General features: G+C 43.2%; 1 protein-coding gene across 4 annotated transcripts in view; it reads left to right on the top strand.

Annotated features, from left to right (window-relative positions):
• Positions 1 to 22,005, top strand: part of CABLES1 (Cdk5 and Abl enzyme substrate 1) — a 166,380-nt gene that overhangs the window by 104,544 nt on the left and 39,831 nt on the right. For 3 of the 4 annotated variants that reach the window (XM_060173585.1, XM_060173586.1, XM_060173583.1), the window contains exon 4: positions 15,393 to 15,470. The exons of the other annotated variant lie outside the window; for it this stretch is intronic. In XM_060173585.1, the coding sequence (XP_060029568.1) occupies positions 15,393 to 15,470 (78 nt within the window). The remainder of the gene's footprint in view (positions 1 to 15,392; positions 15,471 to 22,005) is intronic. 4 annotated transcript variants of the gene reach the window in all.

Here is a 22,005-nt window from a genome sequence, read left to right on the forward strand (position 1 = left end):
GTTGGTACGGATATACAAAAGCAGCAAAAATAACCCAATAAAAAGTAGGCCAAAGAAATAAACAGTTTTTTTAAAAAGGGATAGACATGGCCCACAGATACATAAAGAAATGCTCCACTTCACTTATCATTTGAGAAATGCAAATTATAACTACGCTGAGATACCATCTCACAGCTGAAAGAATAGCTGACATCAACAAGCCAGGAAATGACAGGTGATGACAATGTTGTGGAGAAAAAGGAACTCTGCTACATTGCTGGTAGGAATGCAAACTGATACAGTCCCTTTCAAAGACTGTATGGATAGTCCTTAAATAAAAATAGGATTACCGGGACTTGATGGTAGCACAGCTGGTTAAGTGTACATGGTGAAAAGCGCAAGGTCTGGCCTAAGGATCCTGCTTCAAGCCCCTGGCTCCCCACCTGCAGGGGAGTTGTTTCACAGGCGGTGAAGCAGATCTGCAGGTGTCTATCTTTCTCTCCCCCTCTGTCTTCCCCATCTCTCTCCATTTCTCTCTGTCCTATCCAACAACGACATCAACAACAGCAATAATAACTACAACAATAAAAAACAAGGGCAACAAAAAAGGAAAAATAAATATAAATAATTTTTTTTAAAAAAATAGGATTACCTTATGATCCAGTGATGCCACTCAGGCCTTTATCCAAAAGACACTGAAACACTAATTTGAAGGGGAATATGCACCCCTATGTTCATAGCTGTATTATTCATAATAGCCAAGGAGTGAAAGCAGCTTAGTGCTTAGCAGCTGATTGCTGGCTACAGAAGTTATGAGAAATATATTTCATGGAACACTGCTCTACAGTCAGAAAAGATGATGGGGCAAAATGAATGGAACTGGGGGGTGATTATGCTGAGCTAAATAAGTAAAGTGGTGAAAGACCACTACTGGGTGGTTTCACTCTTCTTTGGAATCTAGAGATCTGATACAGGTGAACTTGAAAGAATAAAAAAAAAAAAAAAAAAAGAAGCAAGCAAACTGTTTCTGAGACTTGTGGGAACTATAGTGGTTATCACAGGGAGGTGAGAAGATGGGGATACATTTCTTTGGTGGGTTGTGGTGTGGAAATATACAGTGTAATCGTAGTTTTATAGGCTATAAACTTAGTTTAAAAATTAGGAGCTAATGGCTCTAGATTAGCAAAAAGCAATGGATTAAGCACACTTGGCAGTGGAGGGAGACTTAAGACTAGCATAATGTAAGGATAGGGACCCTTCTACATTATCAGCAGGGATCTAAAATGGTACAGCCACTAATGAAAACAGTTCAGTGGGTTTTTTCTCAAAGAGTTAAACATAAAGTTACCATATTCCCCATCCGTTCTCCGTCCATTCTAGTTAAACATAAAGTCACCATATTCCCTGTCAAAGACTTGAAAAAGGGGATGCAACACACACTTAGATGCCAGAACCCATCATCCCAATAGCCAAAGGTGGGAAACAGCCTAAAGTGTTCATCAGTGGATGAATGGATTCTGTTAGCAAAATGTGCCATATACACACGAAGGCATATCATTCTGCCATATAAAGGGAGGCACTGTGTTAAATGACTGATGGTCATGAAATTGATACATGGCACAGTGAATGTGAGCCTTGAAGACATGCTAATTGTAAACCAGAATAGGTAGGTCTGCTTGAAGTAGAGCAGAAGTTATCAGTGACTATGGAAGGAGTTACTGCTCGATGCAGTTTTTCTTTCTAGCAGTGGCAAAGTGAAGAGATCATGGAATGTTTACACAGCACTGTGCATGTACTTAATTTACTGAGTGACACAGGAGTGTATGCTTTCACATTATCACAGGGCATTTTTCATGGTACATATATTTTGCCACAATACAGAACCATAGTCAGACTAGTAGCTATCTTTGGGAGGTGGGAGGAAAGGAACACAGAACTTTGGTGGTAGGTGTGGTATAGAACACTGTCATCCTGTAATCTTGTTACCTGATATTAATCACAGATAAAAAAATAATTTAAAAAACATAGTTGGAAGAGAGGGGGAAAGGGATGACACTTTCTGGGTACAAGCAGAGCAGATTTCATCTGCTGACTCAGTTTCAACTTTTCAAAAAGCAGACCTGTGAAACATAAACTAGGGGGTCAGGCGGTAGCACAGCGGGTGCGCGCACATGGCACAAAGCGCAAGGACCAGCGTAAGGATCCCAGTTCCAGCCCCCTGCTTCCCACCTGCAGGGGGGTCACTTAACGGGTGGTGAGGCAGGTCTGCAGGTGTCTGTCTTTCTCTCCCCCTCTCTGTCTCCCCTCCTCTCTCCATTTCTATCCTACCCAACAGCAATGACAACAATAATAACAACAACAACAGCAAAGTTAACAATAAAGGCAACAAAATGGGAAAAATGGCTTCCAGGAGCAATGCATTTGTAGTGCAGACACTGAGCCCCACCGATAACCCTGGAGGCAAAAAAGAAAGAAAGGAAGGAAGGAAGGAAAGAAAGGAAGGAAGAGAAAGAAAGAAAGAAGGAAAGAAAGAAAGAAAAACTAAACGAAGTAGTGTTCTCTTCACATAGTAGGCACTTTCCAGTATTTGTAGAGTAAGTGGAGAGGACTTTTAAGTGAATAAGGGAATTGTAGTCCTCAGCACTAGGTACCAGGAAATGGAAAGAATTTGTAAGTACAAATGATCTTTTACATGCTGTGGAAAATAAGAGAACTTTTGAACTGAATGCTCTGTACACAAAAGCCAAAAAAGAGACTGAGGTGTTGGCAGAGGATGAGTTCTAATGCTCATAAGCATGGACTAGCAGGACATGATTGCTGGCAGGATTCTGGAATGGACTGTTTAACAGCTGGTTTGTGTTCTTTCAGGAAAGAGTAGAGACTGCTGGCAGTCAGCGAGACTTCACTGAGAAGTCACATTAAGTTAACTTCACCCTCTACTGATGGGATAAATAGGTTATTAAATCTGGGAACTGCCATAGACATGGAATTTCTTGATTTCTGCAGAATGTTAGGCTATTCCTCACTACAGCATATCCCGTTGGCTGGAACGGTGAAACATGGACTGAATGAAACTGGAAACCCTGCAAACAGTGGAAATTTGTTAGCCAGCCATTGTCAGCCTGAAGGGACATTAGGGATTCCCTCAGGCTTTATGTGCTCTACAGAATGAAGGCCAGAAGATTCATTATCCCGCCAAAAGCACACTCAGAAAGAGAGTATGTTATAGATGAGAACCAAGACTCAGTTATTTCAGTATCAGGGAATGTTAATTTCCGAGATTGTTAATTCACAGGTGGTGAGGCAGGTCTTCAGGTGTCTGTCTTTCTCTCCCCCTCTCCTTCTTCCCTCCTCTCTCTATTTCTCTCTATCCTATCCAGTTAGGCTGTTCCTCATTGAAATGTCAATTCACAAGATTGAACTTAGTAGGCGGGAAGGAATGATGTAGGTAAATGATCAGTTTTAGAAGTTCATGTGAAGAGTAACTTAGAATGTAGATGACCAGTGTACTGTAGAGAGGTTATCAGTGTGATATAATTAAAAATGAGCCAACTTGGCTTGTCCTAACAGAAAGATTGTGTCACAGAATCTGACCTCCTGATGTAGTAAGCAATAGTGTTGTGTTTTAGGACCTTGGATTTACACTAAGATGGCCTCAGTTCAGTGGACTCAGATTTGCCAAGCCTCTTAACTCTAAAAAGCAGGATGGATGACACATAGCTCCTGAGAGCAACCAGACCTTCTCTCACAGCTCACTGAACCTTCTGTGTGTAAACAGCCATTCTTCTGGAAGGAGATGTGCATCTAGATAGAAAATGTCCAGTAAAGCAGTTCCTTAACAATGGGGAATGCAGGATACCTGTGTTCAGTCTGTTCAGCACCCAGGCACTGACACCTGCTCTTTGCTGGGACTGATTTGATGATGGGATCTATCTGTGAGTAAAGAGAACTCCAATTTTCAAAGAATTATTGGATTTTCAGAAAAGTTATGACATTTTTAATGCAAAAATTTATCATGACGTTTCCTACAGCCCTATACAATCGTGTGTGTGTGTGTGTGTGTGTGTTCACGTGTTCACAGCATGGAAATGTGTCTGTGCATGCACTCTTGCACAGTGGGGCATGAGTCCTGAATGTTGTTACTGTGAATGAGACGGGAGCCATGGAGGGTGCTGAGCAGAGGGCTGGCATGATCCAACTTGCGTTTAAACAGGAGCACTCCAGCCATCCAAAAGTTTCAGGGTAAGATCATCCTTGGCAACCCTTTTCTTAGAGAAAACTAGAGACTGAGTGTGTAGATTGCATATTGTCTTCTATAAGTGAATTTATTTTGACAGCCAGATAAAAATAAGACCCAGGCCCTTTAAAACCTATTTGCAAGTGTATGAGCAAATCACTTGTCACACGAGGTAACCTGCAACCACATGCCACAGCATGGAACAGCCCTGAACATCCTTTGATGAGGTGGTCAGTGACCAGTGAGAACAGCTCCTGGGCCGAGAAGACACAGTCACTGCTAACTGTCGCTACAGCTTCACCTGGTGCCCACTGCCGCTAGAGGACGTTAAACAAAAGTGAAGTCAAACCTTGAAAATGGTGACTATTACAAGGCTGCCCTAGTGGCAGTGAGAGATCAGACTTCATGACTGACCAAATAGAACTGGAGCCTCTACATGAAATGTGCAGATCCTAAGCCTAAGTGCTGAGGGTACTTCTGTGTAGGGACTCTCGTCATCCTCTTAGGAAAGAGTCTTCGTGCTTCATTCTGCTAGCTCTTGAGATAGGAGATGAGAGCCCCCGTTTTGCTGGGTTCCACTGCCCCTCCAGAATGCAGCTTGCAGGCAGTGGGCCATCCTTTTGAAGCCATCTGATTTCCAAATGCCCGTGTGTACATAAATAGTAGCTACCAGTTACTTGGAAATGCCCACTTCCTGAGCCTGACTCCAGAGTCATTTCATTCTGAACGGGCAGAGAAATTTCCTTTTTTTTTTTTTTGTTGCTGTTGTGTTCACTTTTTTTTTTAATAGTGACTTAATAATTATTGGCAAGATTGTGGTATAAGAGGGGTACAGGGAGTCAGGTGGTAGCACAGTGGTTAAGTGCATATGGCGCAAAGCACAAGGATCGGCTTAAGGATCCCAGTTCGAGCCCCCGGCTCCCCACCTGCAGGGGAGTCACTTCACAGGCAGTGAAGCAGGTCTGCAGGTGTCTGTCTTTCTCTCCCCTCTCTGTCTTCCCCTTTTCTCTCCATTTCTCTCTGTCCTATCCAACAAGGACAACAGCAACAATAAAACAACAAGGGCAACAAAAGGGAAAATAAATATAATAAATTTTTTTAAAGATTTAAAAAGGGGGCTACAATTCCATACAATTCTCACCACCAGAGTTTCATATCCCATCCCCTCCACTGGAAGCTTCCCTATTCTTTATCCCTCCGGATAAAAAAAATTTATTAAAATTGTTTAATAATCAGGAACCTAAAAGTAAGAATAGAGCAGATGATATTTGGGGTCTTCATGTTGGAAGGAGCTAGGAAGTCTATTTTAGATATATTCTAATGGGCCATGACTTCACTAATTTTTACCTGAGCCCAACAGCTAACATGCAGGTGGGCTAGGAGTATTGTCTGGGGAGATGGTGTCAGAGTTGAGGATAGGACTAGAAAACTGAATTGGGGCAGAGAGAAGCTCTCAAATATGAGGAAAGTATATAAATACCACTAACTGTAAACCCTACTGATCTGACCTAGGGCCCATGTCTATCCATAGTTAGCACAGGAGCCTCTGTAACCTCTGCATCCCTGTAGGTATGAGCTCACATTCCATGGTCACGGCTAGGAACATTCTAGGCTACACTCATTTCAGGACCAGTCTTCCTTGAATGGCAGAGTATGTTGACCCAGCTGCTCTTTGGAGAAGGCAGAGAAGTTGTCTTTGCAGTCAGTGCTACTATCATGACCGTTAGGAGGAATTTTCAAAGAGTTTTAGAAGGATTTGAGATGGAAGTGGGGAGAAGAATGAGCTAGGAGGCTGTCCCTTTAAAGTGTGAACTCAGTGGGAAACAAAACAAAAAATATCTAAGAGCTTTCAGCACCCTTTATGTGTACTGTAACATTAGATGGTAAAAGCACAGTGACTAGAGCCAAATTGCAACCTTGCCTTTTAATACTAAAAATTTTGGAGGGAAAAGGGAAATGGATAATTACTAAATTAATACCTTGTTTGTGATCTCATCAGTTCCAATCTGTTTGCCTAGTTTAGTCTGAAAAATGAGTTAGAGGAATTGGCATGTTTTAAAGAAATAAAAAAAAAAAGCTAATTACCAGTGCAGGGCTAGTCTTCCTAGGAAAGGACAAACATTATTGTCTTTTCTCCCTAAAATGAGTCCATCAGGTAGGTAGGTAGAGAGCATCTTCTGTGGGCCTCCCTCCAACATCAGTCCCTTCCCAAGGACCACGTGCCCCTTTCCAAATGTCTGTTTCTCATTAAAAGCCTAAAAGCCCCCACCTCCCCCAGTAGCAGATGGCTGGCAGGGAAACATCTTCGTCTATTTTATTACTGTCAGTGTTTACAGCTAGTCACTGAAACCTCAGTCCCCAGGGACAATGAGTGGGCAGACTTCTTGCCTTCAGGACTCTCCAGACTTCACCTGGACTTCTGGGCACAACCTGGGTGTCCATCAAAGTGTTGCCCGGAGCTGCCCTCCAATATGAATGACCCAGTGACTTCCCTTTGCTGCTTTTCCCCAGTGCCTTGTGCTGAAACTCAGGAGCGTGACTCACAGAGCAGACACTAGGAGCCAGAAATGCTTAAGCCCTGGGGTCTGCCGAGACTGGGTGGTCAGCACCAAACTAGCCAACTGATTTTTATTATTTGTGCCTCTTTAAGAAGCATGGAAGTTATGCTGGTTTTTTGTTTGTTTGTAACTCCTCATGAGACTTTTCAAATAAATTATTTTCCTTCTGCATTTTTAGTTTTCTAGCTTGGTAGCCTCGAGGTTTTTGTTTGTCTATTGTTGTTGTTGTTGTTTTAATTTTATCTTATTTTATCAGTAGGATCTCTTTATTGTAACTTTCTCTGTTTGCATAGCAGAAAGAAGTAAAGAGTTCCAGTCCTAAGTAACAGTGCTCAGGTGCTTCAAGTATGCAAGCATACTCTGATGAACAGCTCGTGGTCTGCAAGCATGAGCTGTTTCTTTTCAACCAGCTTGAGTCACAGGAAATAAGTCACAGAGCAAAGTTTGGGGGTTGAGGTTGGACAGAGCCTGCCCCCTTGATGGTTGTATTTCAACTTGTGGCTGGGCCTGGGGACCTTGGGGGACAGTGGTTATTGTCCCCATTAGTGGAAATGTAATTTTTCAGGCAGTTCAGGGCCAGGGACCTAGGGTGGCAGATAGGAGAGCAGTCAAGGAGTTAAGAGAGAACTCTTCACTGTAACAACTGTGTGTTCCTCTTACCTCCCTCACTTGTGCCCCCCCACCCCAACCTACACAATCCCTGTATGAAGTTCTGACCCCTACCAGAGAATGTGACCCTATTTGGAAACAAAATGATTGCAGAGGTAATGAGTAGAAGTTGTGCTGGAGCCTGGTGGCCACCTCATCCCATATGACTGGTTTCCTTACGAAAGGGGGAAACCATGAGACAGATATGCTCATGGAGAGAGCAACATATGAAGCCTGGGGTTGCATTACTCCCAAGCCAAGGGGCTGCCAGAAGCTAAGCAAGAAAAGCTGAAGGCGAGCCTTCCCTACTCCCTCTGTCAGGAAGTATGGCTCTGTCCACACCTGAGCTCAGACTGCCAGCTTCCAGAACAGAGATAATCCATTGCTGCTTTGTGCACCATTCGGCATGTGGCCTGGTGGTATGGAAGCCGCTGCAGCCTCTCACACCCATTTCCTGTCTCAACTTTGTTTCCAGTCCTCCGTCCCAGCCCCTCTACTCACTCCATTCTCTGTTGGTGAGGGGTCCCCTCCACCCCAGAGTTTTGGGGTCACTGCCAGCACCTTAACCACTACAAGGCTTCCTGAGCCCCAGAACCAGGACTGGAAGGTTTTTCAGGGGCTACCCGCATCTCATCAGTTCTTACCTCTGCCCAGCCCACACCATCTTACTTATAGTAACTGCTTAGTTAAGGGAGGGCAAACGCTAGAAGAAGAAGAAGTTAAGGGAGGAGGCTTTTTTTTTTTTGCAAAAAAAAAAAATTTGCATCCATAGCTTAGATATTGTTCCTTAATTTAGAGCATATTGTTGATAATCCACTCAGTGGTTTTTGTTTGTTTGAATACCAAGCCTTTTCTTTGCATATGGGTCCACTGGTTTGGCTCTGTCTGTGGCATTTAATTCGTCTGTCATTATTCCTGTCTACTGATGTCATTTCCTCATTGGGTTTCTTTAAAGGGATGCAAGAATCTATACACAACGTCCCTTTAGATTTTTCACCTTTTTTTTTTTTGCCTTGACCATACCTATTTCACCTGCAGTGTGTGTGTGTGTGTGTGTGTGTGTGTGTGTGTGTGTGTGTGTTGCCTTGTTGAATGCTTTTTAAAGCAGTCAGCACAGTTTTTTGGTGTGTGTGTGTGTGTGTGTTTTTTTTTTTTTTAATAAAGGACCATTTTTTCTCTTCTTTCTTCACATTTCATTAACCTGTGCCATCTTTAATGAACAAAAAAGTAAATAGTAAGTACAACTGACATACACAAGTTGGGGACCTCCATGGCTGATATTAGCTAAGTTTATGGTAGGGAACCAACTACCAGCCTGGCCTGTGACTGGCCAAAAAGGGACTATATTCTCAGTTTCTGGAATAGGTCTTCTGCTCTTTCTCACTCTGGCCTTGTCCTTTATGCATCCCTCTCACAGTACATCTTCTCTTGTAGTCTTGTTGCTACTTATCTACCCAGTCTAAGCTACCATTTCCTTTAGGAAGTCCCCCTTGCCTCTCTCACTCTACATCTGATTTTCCTTCAATGTACTTTTCAGTCCCCTGGACTGCCCCATCTGGGAGTTTACATGCCTGTGTGACAGCATCTCCCACTCCACCACAAGTTTTGTGAGGATGGAGCTCTTGTCTTGTGTCATTCATCATCAGGTTCCATCATCATCCAATGACAGGAATAGAGTAACTGCTCAGAAAATGTATGTTGAAGAGAAAGACAGGGAAGGAGGACTGTATAATCCGTTTCTCAGCAGCTTTCCACCAGGCTTACCTTCTCTGGTTGGATAAAGCTCCCCTGTAGCAGGCAGTGAAAACCTGTGCTATAACAGTGGTAATGTTAGTGGTTGTGGGAAGGGTGGTACAGGCAGTCATGGTAAGACTGTCACCTCTGCTGCGATAGCACCACCCAGCATTTGTGAACTTCCGAGTGTAAATTTTGTTATACCTTCTCCCCTGTCACTTGTGTCAGCTGTGTCCCCAGTCCTCTTTTTTTATGCTCTGTGTAGCCCAACATCACTGCGTTAGACCCACCTCTTTGGACTCTGTGCTCTCTATTCTCCCAGTGAAGTTCCATTTCTCCTCAGCACACCCCCCCCAGATGCCAAATGTCTTCTCTGTTCCACTCTCACCACTTGCTTAGGCTTCTAGTCACTCTTGTTCATTAGCCTTTCCTCCCAATACCTGTGCACCAGTAAACATTGCATGATGTGCAGGTGACTGCTGGCAGCACTGGATAGAAATGACTGGATGTCAGCTCTGCTTTCCAGGGTGCTCTACAAAACACCACAGTCAAGGTAACTTAAGGCAACAAAAATACATCTTCTCATAGTTATAGAAGCCAGGAATCTGCAAGCAAGGTATCTATCCTCAGGACCATGTTCCCTTTGAAGGGTGAGGGAAAAACCATTGTTTGCCTCTTCAAGATTCTCAGTGTGGGCAGGTACCAGTGTCCTTGGGTTTTGATTGTACCATTCTAATCCCTTCCTGCTTCTGTCATCACATGACCTCTGGCTAGGTCTGAGTGTCTCCAGATCTCTGACCTCAGTAAATTTGGCCATTGAGTATAAAGCACACCCTAATTAAGTATGACCTCATCCTCAGTTGATTGCATCCACCAAGTTCATATTTCTCAGTAAGGTCACATTCACAAGTACTGGGAAACATACCTTCAACACGTCTTTTCAGAGTACAGAGTTTCACCTCACATTACCAACATATTTCAGGATGTTCTCTCATGCTTCCTGAGTAGGTAGGGGATGAACTCCAGAATTTGGGGGTGTGTTTTACATCTGTACCTAGTACCAAATATAAATCCCTGGGTTATAGACACCCCTGGACTGTGTCATTACACCACAATACATGCCCACCATTGTTGCCAGTGTGATTTTCTTCTCTCTAACTTTTGAAGTTTGTTGCTTGTTTTTATATTCTTAAAAATAATATTCTGCTGCAATGGAAGATTCCACCTGGAAGAGACTGAACATTATCACAGCCACCAGAGACTCCCCAGGGTTCCAGGTCTAGAACAAGAAGCCAGTTTTTGGCATGAGAGAGGAACTCTGGAACCCTGGGTGACATTGGGTGCTGCCTGGTCAGAAATTTCTAGCTCTGTATTAAAAGGTTGAAAGCAGACTGAATGAAATTAGTCTGTGTTGCTTTCAAGAATCTCATAGGTAAATGAACATGGGATTGACTAAAGACAAAAATCAGACATTGTTATAGTTGATGAGTACTTTCAGTTTTTCTAGAAGCATTTGGAAAATGTTGGGTATCCACATGAAGTCTGCCTATGTGAGCTGTACGCTTGGGGAGCTTTTTCCTTTGCTAGTTTCTTTCCCCCCCCCCCCACTGGCAGATGTTTATATGGAAATGTGATCTTTAATTTCTTTTTTTATTTAACTTAATTTTTTTATTTTTTTAAAATTTATTTATTTATTTATTTATTTTCCCTTTTGTTGCCCTTGTTGTTTGTAATCTTTAATTTCTTAAAGATTCATCTCCTTAGAGGTAATGCCTTTTTTGAAGCCTTAACTATTGGTGCAGTGCTTCTGGTCATCTTGACTCCAAGTCACATTCATAAACAGGGCGAATCGTGGGCTTTTGACAGGCTGTTTGGGCACAGAAGAAGACAGCTGTTGAAACTGGAGGCAAAGACACAGAGGAGTTCATTTTCTGAAGTTGATTGCATGTGGAGCTTGGCCATGCTCCGCTGCTATCAGATTCAGTCCTCTCAAGACTGTAGAAGCACGCAGAGAAAGCAAGCCAAGTCCCTTTTCTTCTCAGGCACCAACTACCTTTGTGATGGATATCTCCTCATGCGTATAACTCCAAATTCATATGAACCCTTCTGGTTCTGGACATAGTGATTGGTCTTTAGATTCTCAATGCTCAGAGTTAGTGCTGGAAACAGAGAAGATTATAGATTATAGATTGATAAGTGCTGAGACCTGAAGGCCCCCAGGTATGAGAACTACTTCAGTCAGAAAATAGGACATGCTGTGGGAGCTCTGTTGGCTATTTCCAGCTTCCCTAGGCTTGTACAGCTTCAAGCCTGTTGCAGTGCAACTCTGAAGCTCGTGCTCTGGAGTCCACTTGTGATCCCTGCAGAAAGTGGGAGTCTAGGGAATGGCTGAGCCCAAGAATGAAAGAAAGATGCCCTAAGAGGCGATGATCCCTACTTCTTCCTCCAACTGCTCCTAGATGGCCAACCAGAGAAATACTAGCCCAACTGGAATTATTGAGAAACAAGACATATTAGTAGTTACTGAGTTTACGCATTCGAATAGCACTTCTTTTCCTAAATGACAGTTGTGCTGTCAGTTTCTCCTGTACTCACCATGATGACCACACAGTGAGCACTCTTAGCAGAAGAGTGCAGCCCATTTCCTAATGATCACGTTGTGGTTGGAATGAGGGAGAGAAGGCTTATGTTTCGCATGCACGTATGTTCTCTTATTTTCTTATCCTATTAAAATGTCCGAACAGATTCACAGTGTGGGAAGGAAGGCCCTGCTAGGACTGAGTAATGAAGAAAATGTGGTCACTTTAAGTCAGTTGAGCTTGTTCCTCCCTTCTGTGTTAAACACAACAGTAGTTGCAGACTTGATCCTGTCTGTATGGCAGGGGTAGGGGTACAGGGTGTGCAGAGAAGCCCTGCTCCGTCTGTAGAGGGGCCAGGCTGAGGAGAGGAGCGTGTGCTTATGGTCACTTATCCTCTGGACCCTCCTTCAGTGCAGCTCACTGACCTGCAGAGCATGCTGCAAAGCTACCTAGAAGCCTAGAGGAAGGTGGGCAGGCTGTCTAAGAATCCCATGGGAGACTCAGTAAGACCCACAGCAGAATTTTCTAGCAAATCGACTTGGGGAGCAAAATATCCAGGCACAGAGTAGTAAACAGCATGAATTCAAATCCCCAGTTGGTCACAGCTGCTTGTTGGTATCTTGCTCATGCCTCCTCAGTGAAAGCATTTCTCATCTGGCACATAAGCAGTACTGAATAAAAATCAGCTGTTGCTTAAGCTGTCTGCTTAAGTAAATGTAAGGGGAGGACAGCAGTGCCAGCTCTGCTGCCGGTCCCCGGTGTGTGAGGAACCCAGGAAGCTGGCGAGTGGTTGGCCACGAGGTGTGCTGTCTCTCAGACCTTGGAAGTCCCCTCTGGACATGGTACTTCTTGCTTGTAGCATTTACCAGGATTTGGGTTTGTGGCACTTGATGAAAAGCATCTCCTAACAGAGACACCTCTGTAGGCATGTCCTAGCTGTGTAGACAGGAGATGTGTGTGGCCACCCCCCAGCTGTCTTGTAGCAGGCCTGTGTACCTTTGTGTTTTAATCTGAAGAGATTCTGAATCCAATTGCAATGCTGGTAAAACTCTCCTTAACCCAAGAAAGTGGACCCTAGTAAGAATGGTTCATACTTACTGAATGCGTAATTTTTATCCAGGAGTTTGTTGGTATTTCTTTTGTTTTTATGGCATCTTAGAGATTGAACTCAGGATCTCAAATATGTGGCATGACTAAGCTATCCCCTCAGTCAAGTTTTGTTTTGTTTTGTTTTTGTTGTTTATTTTATTTTATTTTATTTTTAATTTATTTTTACCAGAGCACTGGTTTATGGTGGTGCAAAGGATTGAATGTGGGACGTGGAGCCTCAGGCTGAGAGTCTCAGGCTGATAGCATTATGCTATCTCCCCTGCTTCTCAGTCCAGTTTCTTTTTTTTTTTAATTTCTTTATTGGGGAATTAATGTTTTACATTCAACAGTAAATACAATAGTTTGTACATGCATAGCATTTCTCAGTTTTCCATATAACAATACAACCTCCACTAGGTCCTCTATCATCCTTCTTGGATCTGTATTCTCCCCACTCACCCACCCCAGAGTCTTTTACTTTGGTGCAATACGCCAATTCCAGTTCAGGTTCTACTTGTGTTTTCTCTTCTGATCTTGTTTTTCAACTTCTGCTTGAGAGTGAGATCATCCAATATTCATCCTTCGGTTTTTCAGTCCAGTTTCCTAATCATGTTTGGTTTTGTTTTTAATGAGAGGGTGGAAAGCATCACTCACTATCTAGGGAATTCCACTTGTTATATCCTTGCTGCCCTTACCCAGTGCAGGGATCGAACCCAGTTCTTCATGAATGCAATGCAAGTGTTCTTTTTCTGGCCCCTGCCAGGCACAATTTTGAGGACTCTCACACTGTAGATTTGTAGGTTTTTTTTTTTTTTTTTTCGTTTGGTTTGGTTTTCGCCTCCAGGGTTATCGCTGGGGCTTGGTGCCTGCACTACGAATTCACTGCTCCTGGCAGCCATTTTTTCCATTTTATTTTATTTTATTTTTTATTGGATAGGACAGAAAGAAATTGAGAGAGGAGGGCGAGAGAGAGAGACCTGCAGACCTGCTTCATCGCTTGTGAAGTGACCCCCCACAAGTGGGGAGTGGGGGCTCGAACTGGGATCCTTGTGTGGGTCCTTGCACTCCATACTATGTACATTTAACCCGGCATACCACCACCCGACCCCCTTTAAGCTGGATTTTGAGGAAGCAGTAAGAGCTCCCCAGTACACAGCAGTACAAAGAAGACAGAAGAAATGGCATGCAGAGGACTAAGGAGCGAAACAGTAGTGGTTGTTTGTTTGTTTTTAATATGTATTTATTTATTTATTCCCTTTTGTTGCCCTTGTTGTTTTACTGTTGTAGTTATTATTATTGTTATTGATGTTGTCGTTGTTGGATAGGACAGAGAGAAATGGAGATAGGAGGGGAAGACAGATGGGGGAGAGAAAGACAGACACCTGCAGACCTGCTTCACCACCTGTGAAGCAACCCCCCTGCAGGTGGGGAGCCAGAGGCTCGAACCGGGATCCTTATGCCAGTCCTTGCGCTTCGCGCCACGTGCACTTAACCCGCTGCTCTACTGCCCAACTCCCTGTTTTTGTTTTAAGCTAGGGGGTGCCACCTTCCTTTACTTCGAATAAGTAATAAAGTGCAGGAGGAAGTACTATGTGTGTTGAGACCAGAGATGCAGGAAGAGCTGGAGGATAAGGCCTGGCTTGCTGTGCCAAGGAGACTGCCTTTATCCCAGGTGTACAGGCAAGTCCATATCACGGTCTTAAAATAAAAATGAAATCCCTAAGCCTTGATGCAGTCAATACAGCTGTTTTCTCCTCTGATCTTAGTATTTGAATTATTCAGGAAAAGCTTATAAAACTCAACCAGCTCCATACCTGATTTTAATTGTTAGCTAAAGAATACTGAATTTTATTTATTCTCCATTCATTTCTCCATTTTTTTCCATCAGCAGTTCACTTTGGCAAAGGTTATTCTCAGATGCCAGGATAAGTACTTTTGAGAGTTCACAACAAAATGTGTTCGTAAGTGGCCTTTGATTGCTTAAGAGTATCAGGTAGAACTGCTTTCCAGTGGTATCTTTGTAGCAGGAATGGAGGCTAAGACTGATTATGTAATTGTTCTTTTAATTTATTCTCAGAACCTAACATGCTGCCAAAATACTGAAAGAAGAAAAATAAATAAGCCTAATGATCATAATAGCATCTTTCTCACTTGGGGTTTTTGGCACTATTGCTCTTGCATTGTTTACTAAAGAGTAGAAATCACTGGTTTAAATGTGACATGACTGTCCACTCAGCACAGGGCACCCCAGCCTCATAGCTCTGCCTGCTCCATCGTGCATGTGCAGCCCACAGCCTGCAGATCTCAAGAAGAAAGACTCATGCTCATCAGAGATCCTACCTGTGGTCTCGCATTTTATCATCTGGATAAGGAAGGCGGCATAGTTCTGCTGCACTGAGGTTGCATTTTGCAAGGAGAGCAGAATGCCATCTGTTAGGGGTAGTGGTGGGAGTGTGCAAATATTGCTGTGAATTCCATGAATGCTAAATTGCTGTCGAGTTTCTTTTTTAATTTAAGAGTCTTCGCATTTAGTGTGTTTGTTGTTTGTTCTTTATTTTTATTTTTTAGAATAGTCCTTATCAGTGGCAGAAGATCCTTCTGTAGTATATTTTCAGTGCTGCCGTACCGTGACAGTGCCCAAGTGGGGTATGTATATGCATGCTTGCTTTGTAGTTCTCTGGGTGAAAAGTTCTCACACCATGTGCTTAATGTGGCTATCTTTCTATTTTGAAATCATTTGCTTGCTTTGACACTGCAAATTCAGCACCTGTAAATCTGAAAGAAAAAAAAAGTTCCACTTTCTTTTCAGCCAGAAAACTTTCTTGTTAATGTGTGTTGGTGTATGTGTGCCTGCTCAAGCATACATGCGTGTGTCTGTCTTTTTCTCCACTATTCCTAAATGTGCATGTTATCACTCCTGCTAATATTGTAAAGCAAGAGCAATGTGACACCTACCCCATTCCACAAGACTGTCAACTTGGTAAGAAAGGTAGGTGAGGAAAGGAGTCTGACAATCTGTGTGACCATCCCACCTGCCTGCATCTTGGGCTTGGGACTGGAACTGATCAGGAAACTGCAATGGATAAAAAATCAAAATGGTATCATAGAGAGCTGCATAATTTGCTACAAACCAGGGAGATACACACCTCTGTAGCTCAAAAGCCCTTTCTTTTGCTCTGAAAAGAAAAAAAAAAGTAGGTGAGATTCTGTTCTTGCAAAGCCTCCCTCCTCCTCTCCTGAACTCACCTTCTCCCCCCAAATTTCAGCTCACTAGCCCTTCACTTGTTCATTCCCTCTGGTGTTTGTCATCAGGGAATTGCCAGTAGGTAGGGCAGGAGAGTTCACTGCACTGGAAGCCAGGACCACTGGGAGATGTCCACTGACCTCTGTGAGCTAAATGCTTTGATTGCCTGTGGTTCTTGTAACAGCTATACACTGCCCACATATAGGCACGGGTGTTAATTCCTCACTTACCTCCAGCTTCCTTAAACTCTACCTCCAGTGACCCCCTCTGTACAGCTACCAGTCTTCCGATCTGTCCAGTTGCCACAGTTCCTATTTGTGCTGTAAACCATAAGCGTCATGAGACAGAATGTTGCACAGCCTTATTCATGGAATCCTGACTCAGTCCTTTATTGCATCTGTGCCATAAAGAGCAGTACTAAGCTTATGATTGTGTATTACTTAAGATAACCTTGCAAGGCCCTGGAGGTAGCTTAGCAGGTAGTTTGTAACGTACATTCTGAATTCAGGCCCTGGCATCACATGAGAACACCACAATAGGAACAAATAGGTGGATGTGAGAACTGTACTTTGGTGTCTCCCTTCCTCTCAAAAAACATAATCTTTATTTTTTTTATTTTTTAAAAAATATTTATTTTATTTATTTATTCCCTTTTGTTGCCCTTGTTGTTTTATTGTTGTTGTCGTTGTTGGATAGGACAGAGAGAAATGGAAAGAGGAGGGGAAGACAGAGAGGAGAAGAGAAAGATAGACACCTGCAGACCTGCTTCAACCGCCTGTGAAGCGACTCCCCTGCAGGTGGGGAGCCGGGGTTCGAACCGGGATCCTTATGCCGATCCTTGTGCTTTGTGCCACCTGCGCTACAGCCCGACTCCCCATTAATCTTTATTTTTTAAAAAATGGTCTGTAGAGGTAGCTCAATAGTATCACACATGAACAATCCCTGGGCTCAGTTTCAGCTCCAGGACCAGTGGACATGGTCGCTGGACAGCCTCTGAATTTTGCTTGGTCTTTCTGCATCTCACCAACCTGTTGTAGTCTTAAGCCAGGGTGCACATGAGAATAGACTCATTCATGGGACTCGAGCACATGCCAACTCACAAGCCTCCTAAGTGTGATCAGAAGGCTAGGTTCATTGATCTACTATAAGTAATGACCCTAGGTTCTAGAATACGTGTGTGTGGGTAGCCTGGAAGCCACTTTTAGGGTGTCAGAATTATCAGTAGAAGGTTGTCTGCAAATATATTCTCACTCATTCATGGCTTGGATGGATGCTGGAGTCTGCATCATTTTCTGGGCTTTCCTTGCTGATCATTTTTATTGACATTGTCTTTCCTTGCCATGTTCCATTCATTTGTACACTGAGGTCTTGCTGTGTGAATAGATGCTGGGATAAGGTTGCAAAAGGTAGGCTTGGTTCCTGCTTTCCTAGAACTCAGAAACAAATGGGCAGGTGGGACAGGGTACATTAAAATTTCATCATAGGAGGTCAGACGGTAGCACAGCAGGTTAAGCACATGTGCAAGGACCGGAGTAAGGATCCCAGTTTGAGCTCCTGGCTCCTCACCTGCAGGGGAGTCTCACAGGCAGTGAAGCAGGTCTGCAGGTGTCTATCTTTCTCTCCCTCTCTCTGTCTTCCCCTCCTCTTCCAATTTCTCTCTGTCCTACCCAACAACAAAGACAGTAACAACAATAATAAACAACAAGGGCAACAAAAGGGGAAAAAATAGCCTCCAGGAGCAGTGGATTCATAGTGCAGGCACCGTGCGCCAGCAATAACCCTGGAGGCAAAAAAAAATTAACCATAATTTTTATGTTTAACAAAGACTAGCAATGTCCAGTCTGATGACTGCTAAGACCATCTAACTTCTCTGTTTTTATCTTTGTTCATCTAAGTTTTGTTCTTGTAGATATTTTTATTTCCCATGTTCTTTGATCCCATCACTATGGAACTCTAGTGTTTTTACCATATATTTTTATTGCTGTTGGGGTCATTGCTGGGGCTTGGTACCTACACAACAAATCCATTTTTTCTTTCTTTTATCCTTTCTTTTTTTAATTTAAAGGAGAAGATAGAGATGGGAGAGAAAGAGAGACCTGTATCCCTGCCTCACCACTCATGAAGCTTCTTCCTCCCTGGGGGCTTGAACCCAGATCCTTGTGCCTGATCGTCAGATACACCACTGCCCCGACCTACTTTTGTCATTTTAAAGATAAGATCACTGACCCTCAGGATTTAAGGTCTCAGACATCGACTTTGGGTCAGAATGGAAATCTGAATCCAAGTCTTACCCACCCTGGCCAACAGGCAAGAATACATTTCATAAATGTATTCTGCATTTATGAAACCCACTCTGTGAAATGGAGTTGTCCTGCTAACTGCATCCCAGAGGCTGACTCCCAGTATGCTTGGGTACAAGGTCTAGCACTAGCACAGCATGTGGGACACAGAGGTAGCTGGAACCAGATATCTAACTTCTTACAGCAAATAAAATGTAAAAGTCCTTTTTTTTTCCCGTTGGGTAAGCCACTTACCTTCTGTGGATGGATTGCATCTATTTTTTCATCAGTAGAATGGAGATGACAAGTTACAGTTATATGTTACTTAATAATCTGGTCAGCAACGGACCACAGATACGACAATGACCCCATAGAGTGACACCTAATGGCCTAGGTATGTAGTGGGCTGTACCATCTAGGCTTGTGTAAATACTCATATTTTCACAGTGGTGAAACCACACAAGAACACCATTCTTAGAAAGCTTCCCTTTCATAAAGCCATGGCTGTGCTGTATTGTTAATTTGAGAATCACTGCATTTTATGCAAAGCCAGTGTAACTACATTGTAGCTTAAATTAGCCAGTAATAGCTTACCCAAGTTTTGTTATTTAACATCCTGGTGGAAATATCTGACTTTCTGCACTTTTAACAATTTGAGGTGCTGGGGTACTCAGGAAGTGGGACCTGAGGGTTCATGCATGTCAGGAGGGATGCCCTAGCATTATCTGCAGATTTGGTCCCAGTGCAGGAGCAAAGTGAGTATGCAAGGTCAAAGAACAGAACCTTCTCCATCTTGAAGATGAACAAATTCAAACTCACCAGTCCATTTCAATCAGTGGATAATGAAACCAAGGTGCAGAGAAGTTAGTTTTCTCTAATAAGACACGTAATTTGATCTTCTGTAGTATTCAACAGAAACAAAGAATTTAACTGTTTCCCCAACATGGTCTACTCAAGTCCTCACAAAAGAAACTATGGCCACGATTCAGTTTATTATAACTTAACAGCAGGATTAAGAAATGTTCTGCTTATTCAGTTTTTAAGTGAGTAGACATCCCCTGTATCAATAACTGCCATTACTTAATTAGGAAATAGCTATGTTCAAGTAATAAGAATATTTATATAGTAAATTATGTATCTGAGAGACTAGGCAGTGATATGCTCAGTGGAGCACACAGGTCACCATTGTGCAAGGACTCACCTTCAAGCCCTCAGCCCCAGCCTACAGAGGGAAGCTTCACAAGCAGTGCTGCAGGTCTCTTCCCTCCCTTCCTCCCCTGTACTTTTCAGTTTCTCTCTATCCTATCAAATGAAAGAAAAAATGTTTAAAGAAAAATGACTTTTTAAATATGTATACATGTGTGTGTGTGTGTATGTTGATAAAGTATATATTTATTGAGTTTAGTTGTGCACATGTTGACTAATACATTTCCACTATGGGAATTTCTTTACTTTTACATTCCTTTACTCTCTGTGATTGGGTCATAGTCATGGAAATTGAGGGGTGGAAAGGACTTCAGAGACCATGTGAAGTGGCTTTTCTGCTTCACAGTGCTGGCCCTTAAGGGTTGAGTCACCAACATCCCTGACAGAGCCCAAAGCACCAGACTCCAGACTCAGTACCCTGACCATACCAGCCTCCTGACCATCCCAGCCTCCTGACCTGGTGGTCCCTAGCTCCCAGGTTGCTATGCACTTAATGAAGCATGTGGCCTATGCACATGTGCCTAGTGATCACAGGGAAGTGTTAATACCCCACACCTCTCAAAAGAGATGACTTGCAGCCCCAACTTCATCTCAATAAGGTTTGAAAAATTGCTAACTCCCAAGTCCATCCACTGTGTACTTGAGCATCCTTTTCATGGAAAGCATCTGTCAGGGTGGCCTTCTTTCTTTCCAGTTTGTCTTCTGGCTCTGCACTCTGCATTGGAGCTCCCTAAGCCTGGCTCTCACATTGTAGCTAGCCTGCCTTCCCTCCCACCTGGACCCCAAAGTTTTGTTCATGGTTTTCAAGAGAAATACTTGTTTTGGTTCCTGACATCAGCTGGCCCATGCAGATAGGCCAGTCTTATAGAGGTTCACTCAGTCACTTGTAGATTCACATACTCATGGATTAAGTTACTTCTTCTGCCTGATGGTGGCAGACACGATAAAACCTGTCTTGGTAAAACCCACTTCCTGGGAACTCATCATTGCAATTCAGGAGCTTCTTCAAATCACTGAAAAGTGCTTTTATCACTCCCAAACCTTTATCAGGTAAAAGCCAAGGGCTTTCTGTGTAAGCTCTCTTTATCCCACTCTCACAAGTCCACTGCCATCTCTGCCTGCCTTCTGTCTAAAGATGTAGCCCCACACAGAATTCATTTATTCCATAAAATCTATAGAGCCTGCAGGAGCCGGGCGGTAGCACAGCAGGTTAAGTGCAGGTGGCGCAAAGCACAAGAACCAGCTAAAGGATCCAAGTTTGAGCCCGGAGCTCCCCACCTGCAGGGGAGTCTCTTCACAGGCGGTGAAGCAGGTCTGCAGGCATCTGTCTTTCTCTCCTTCTCTCTGTCTTCCCTCCTCTCTCCATTTCTCTCTGTCCTATCCAACAATGATGACATCATAACAACAATAATAATAAATACAATAATAAAACAACAAGGGCAACAAAAGGGAATAAATAGATATTTAAAAAAAGAAAAGAAAAAAATCTATAGAGTCTGCTGTATACTGGCATGGTTTTAGGCAGCATGAATTCTGTGGTGACCCTGTAGTGACAGGAGATAGAAACAAGCTAGTAAACAGACCAGTCATCAAACAAAAAAGCAAAGCTTTAAGTCCTGAGCTGTGTGCTATCAGAGCCCAGAGGAAAGAGTTTTGTGAACATAGACCAGGGAACTGGGCTGTGCTCCTCAGAGAAGGTGGCTTCTAGGTGTAGGAGTGTGAGGTCTGAGAGAAGTACAGCAAGATATCCCAGCCTCAAAGGCATCCCGCCTTCACTTCTGGAAATGTTAGGAAATAATTTTAGGACTGGCAAGAGAGAGTACACTGGCCATGTTATGGACAAGACTCAGGTCCAAACCTGGCCCTCACTGTACTAAAGAAAGCTTAGGTGCATCTTTTTAGCTTAGGCATCTTTTTCTTTTTCTCTTCTCTGTCTGTCTGAAAAAGTTGACAAGGAGAAATGAAGCCCCAGTGACGACAAAATAATAATAATGACAATGAGCAGTCTTGTTCCTTTTGGCCTTCCAGGGTGGTCTTCAAACACAGACATGTTTAAAGGATTTGATAAAGCACTGTCTGAGCCGGAGTCCTCCTCTCTCAGTTTCTCTCTGTCCTATCCAATGACAGCAACAACAACAACAATAATAATAACCACAACAATGATAAAACAACAAGGGCAAAAGGGGGAAAAATGGTCTCCAGGAGCAGTGGATTTGTGTTGCAGGCAGCGAGCCCCGGCAATAACCCTGGAGGCAATAAATAAATAAATAAATAAATAAAATTTTAAAAAAATATATTGGAGAAGAAAGCATAGTTCTTTCTGATGAGCTGATTGTATAGTCAGACTTTTCTGTGAGCATGACAGAAGTACTAGCACTTCCCTGAGGGCTCCCTCCTGGGGCACTGTTTGTGTTAGGCCACTAGGGCCTTTTGACTGGTCTCCCCAGGTTCA

Source organism: Erinaceus europaeus, chromosome 15 (genome assembly GCF_950295315.1).
Source record: "Erinaceus europaeus chromosome 15, mEriEur2.1, whole genome shotgun sequence".
Classification (NCBI taxonomy): Eukaryota; Metazoa; Chordata; class Mammalia; order Eulipotyphla; family Erinaceidae; genus Erinaceus; species Erinaceus europaeus.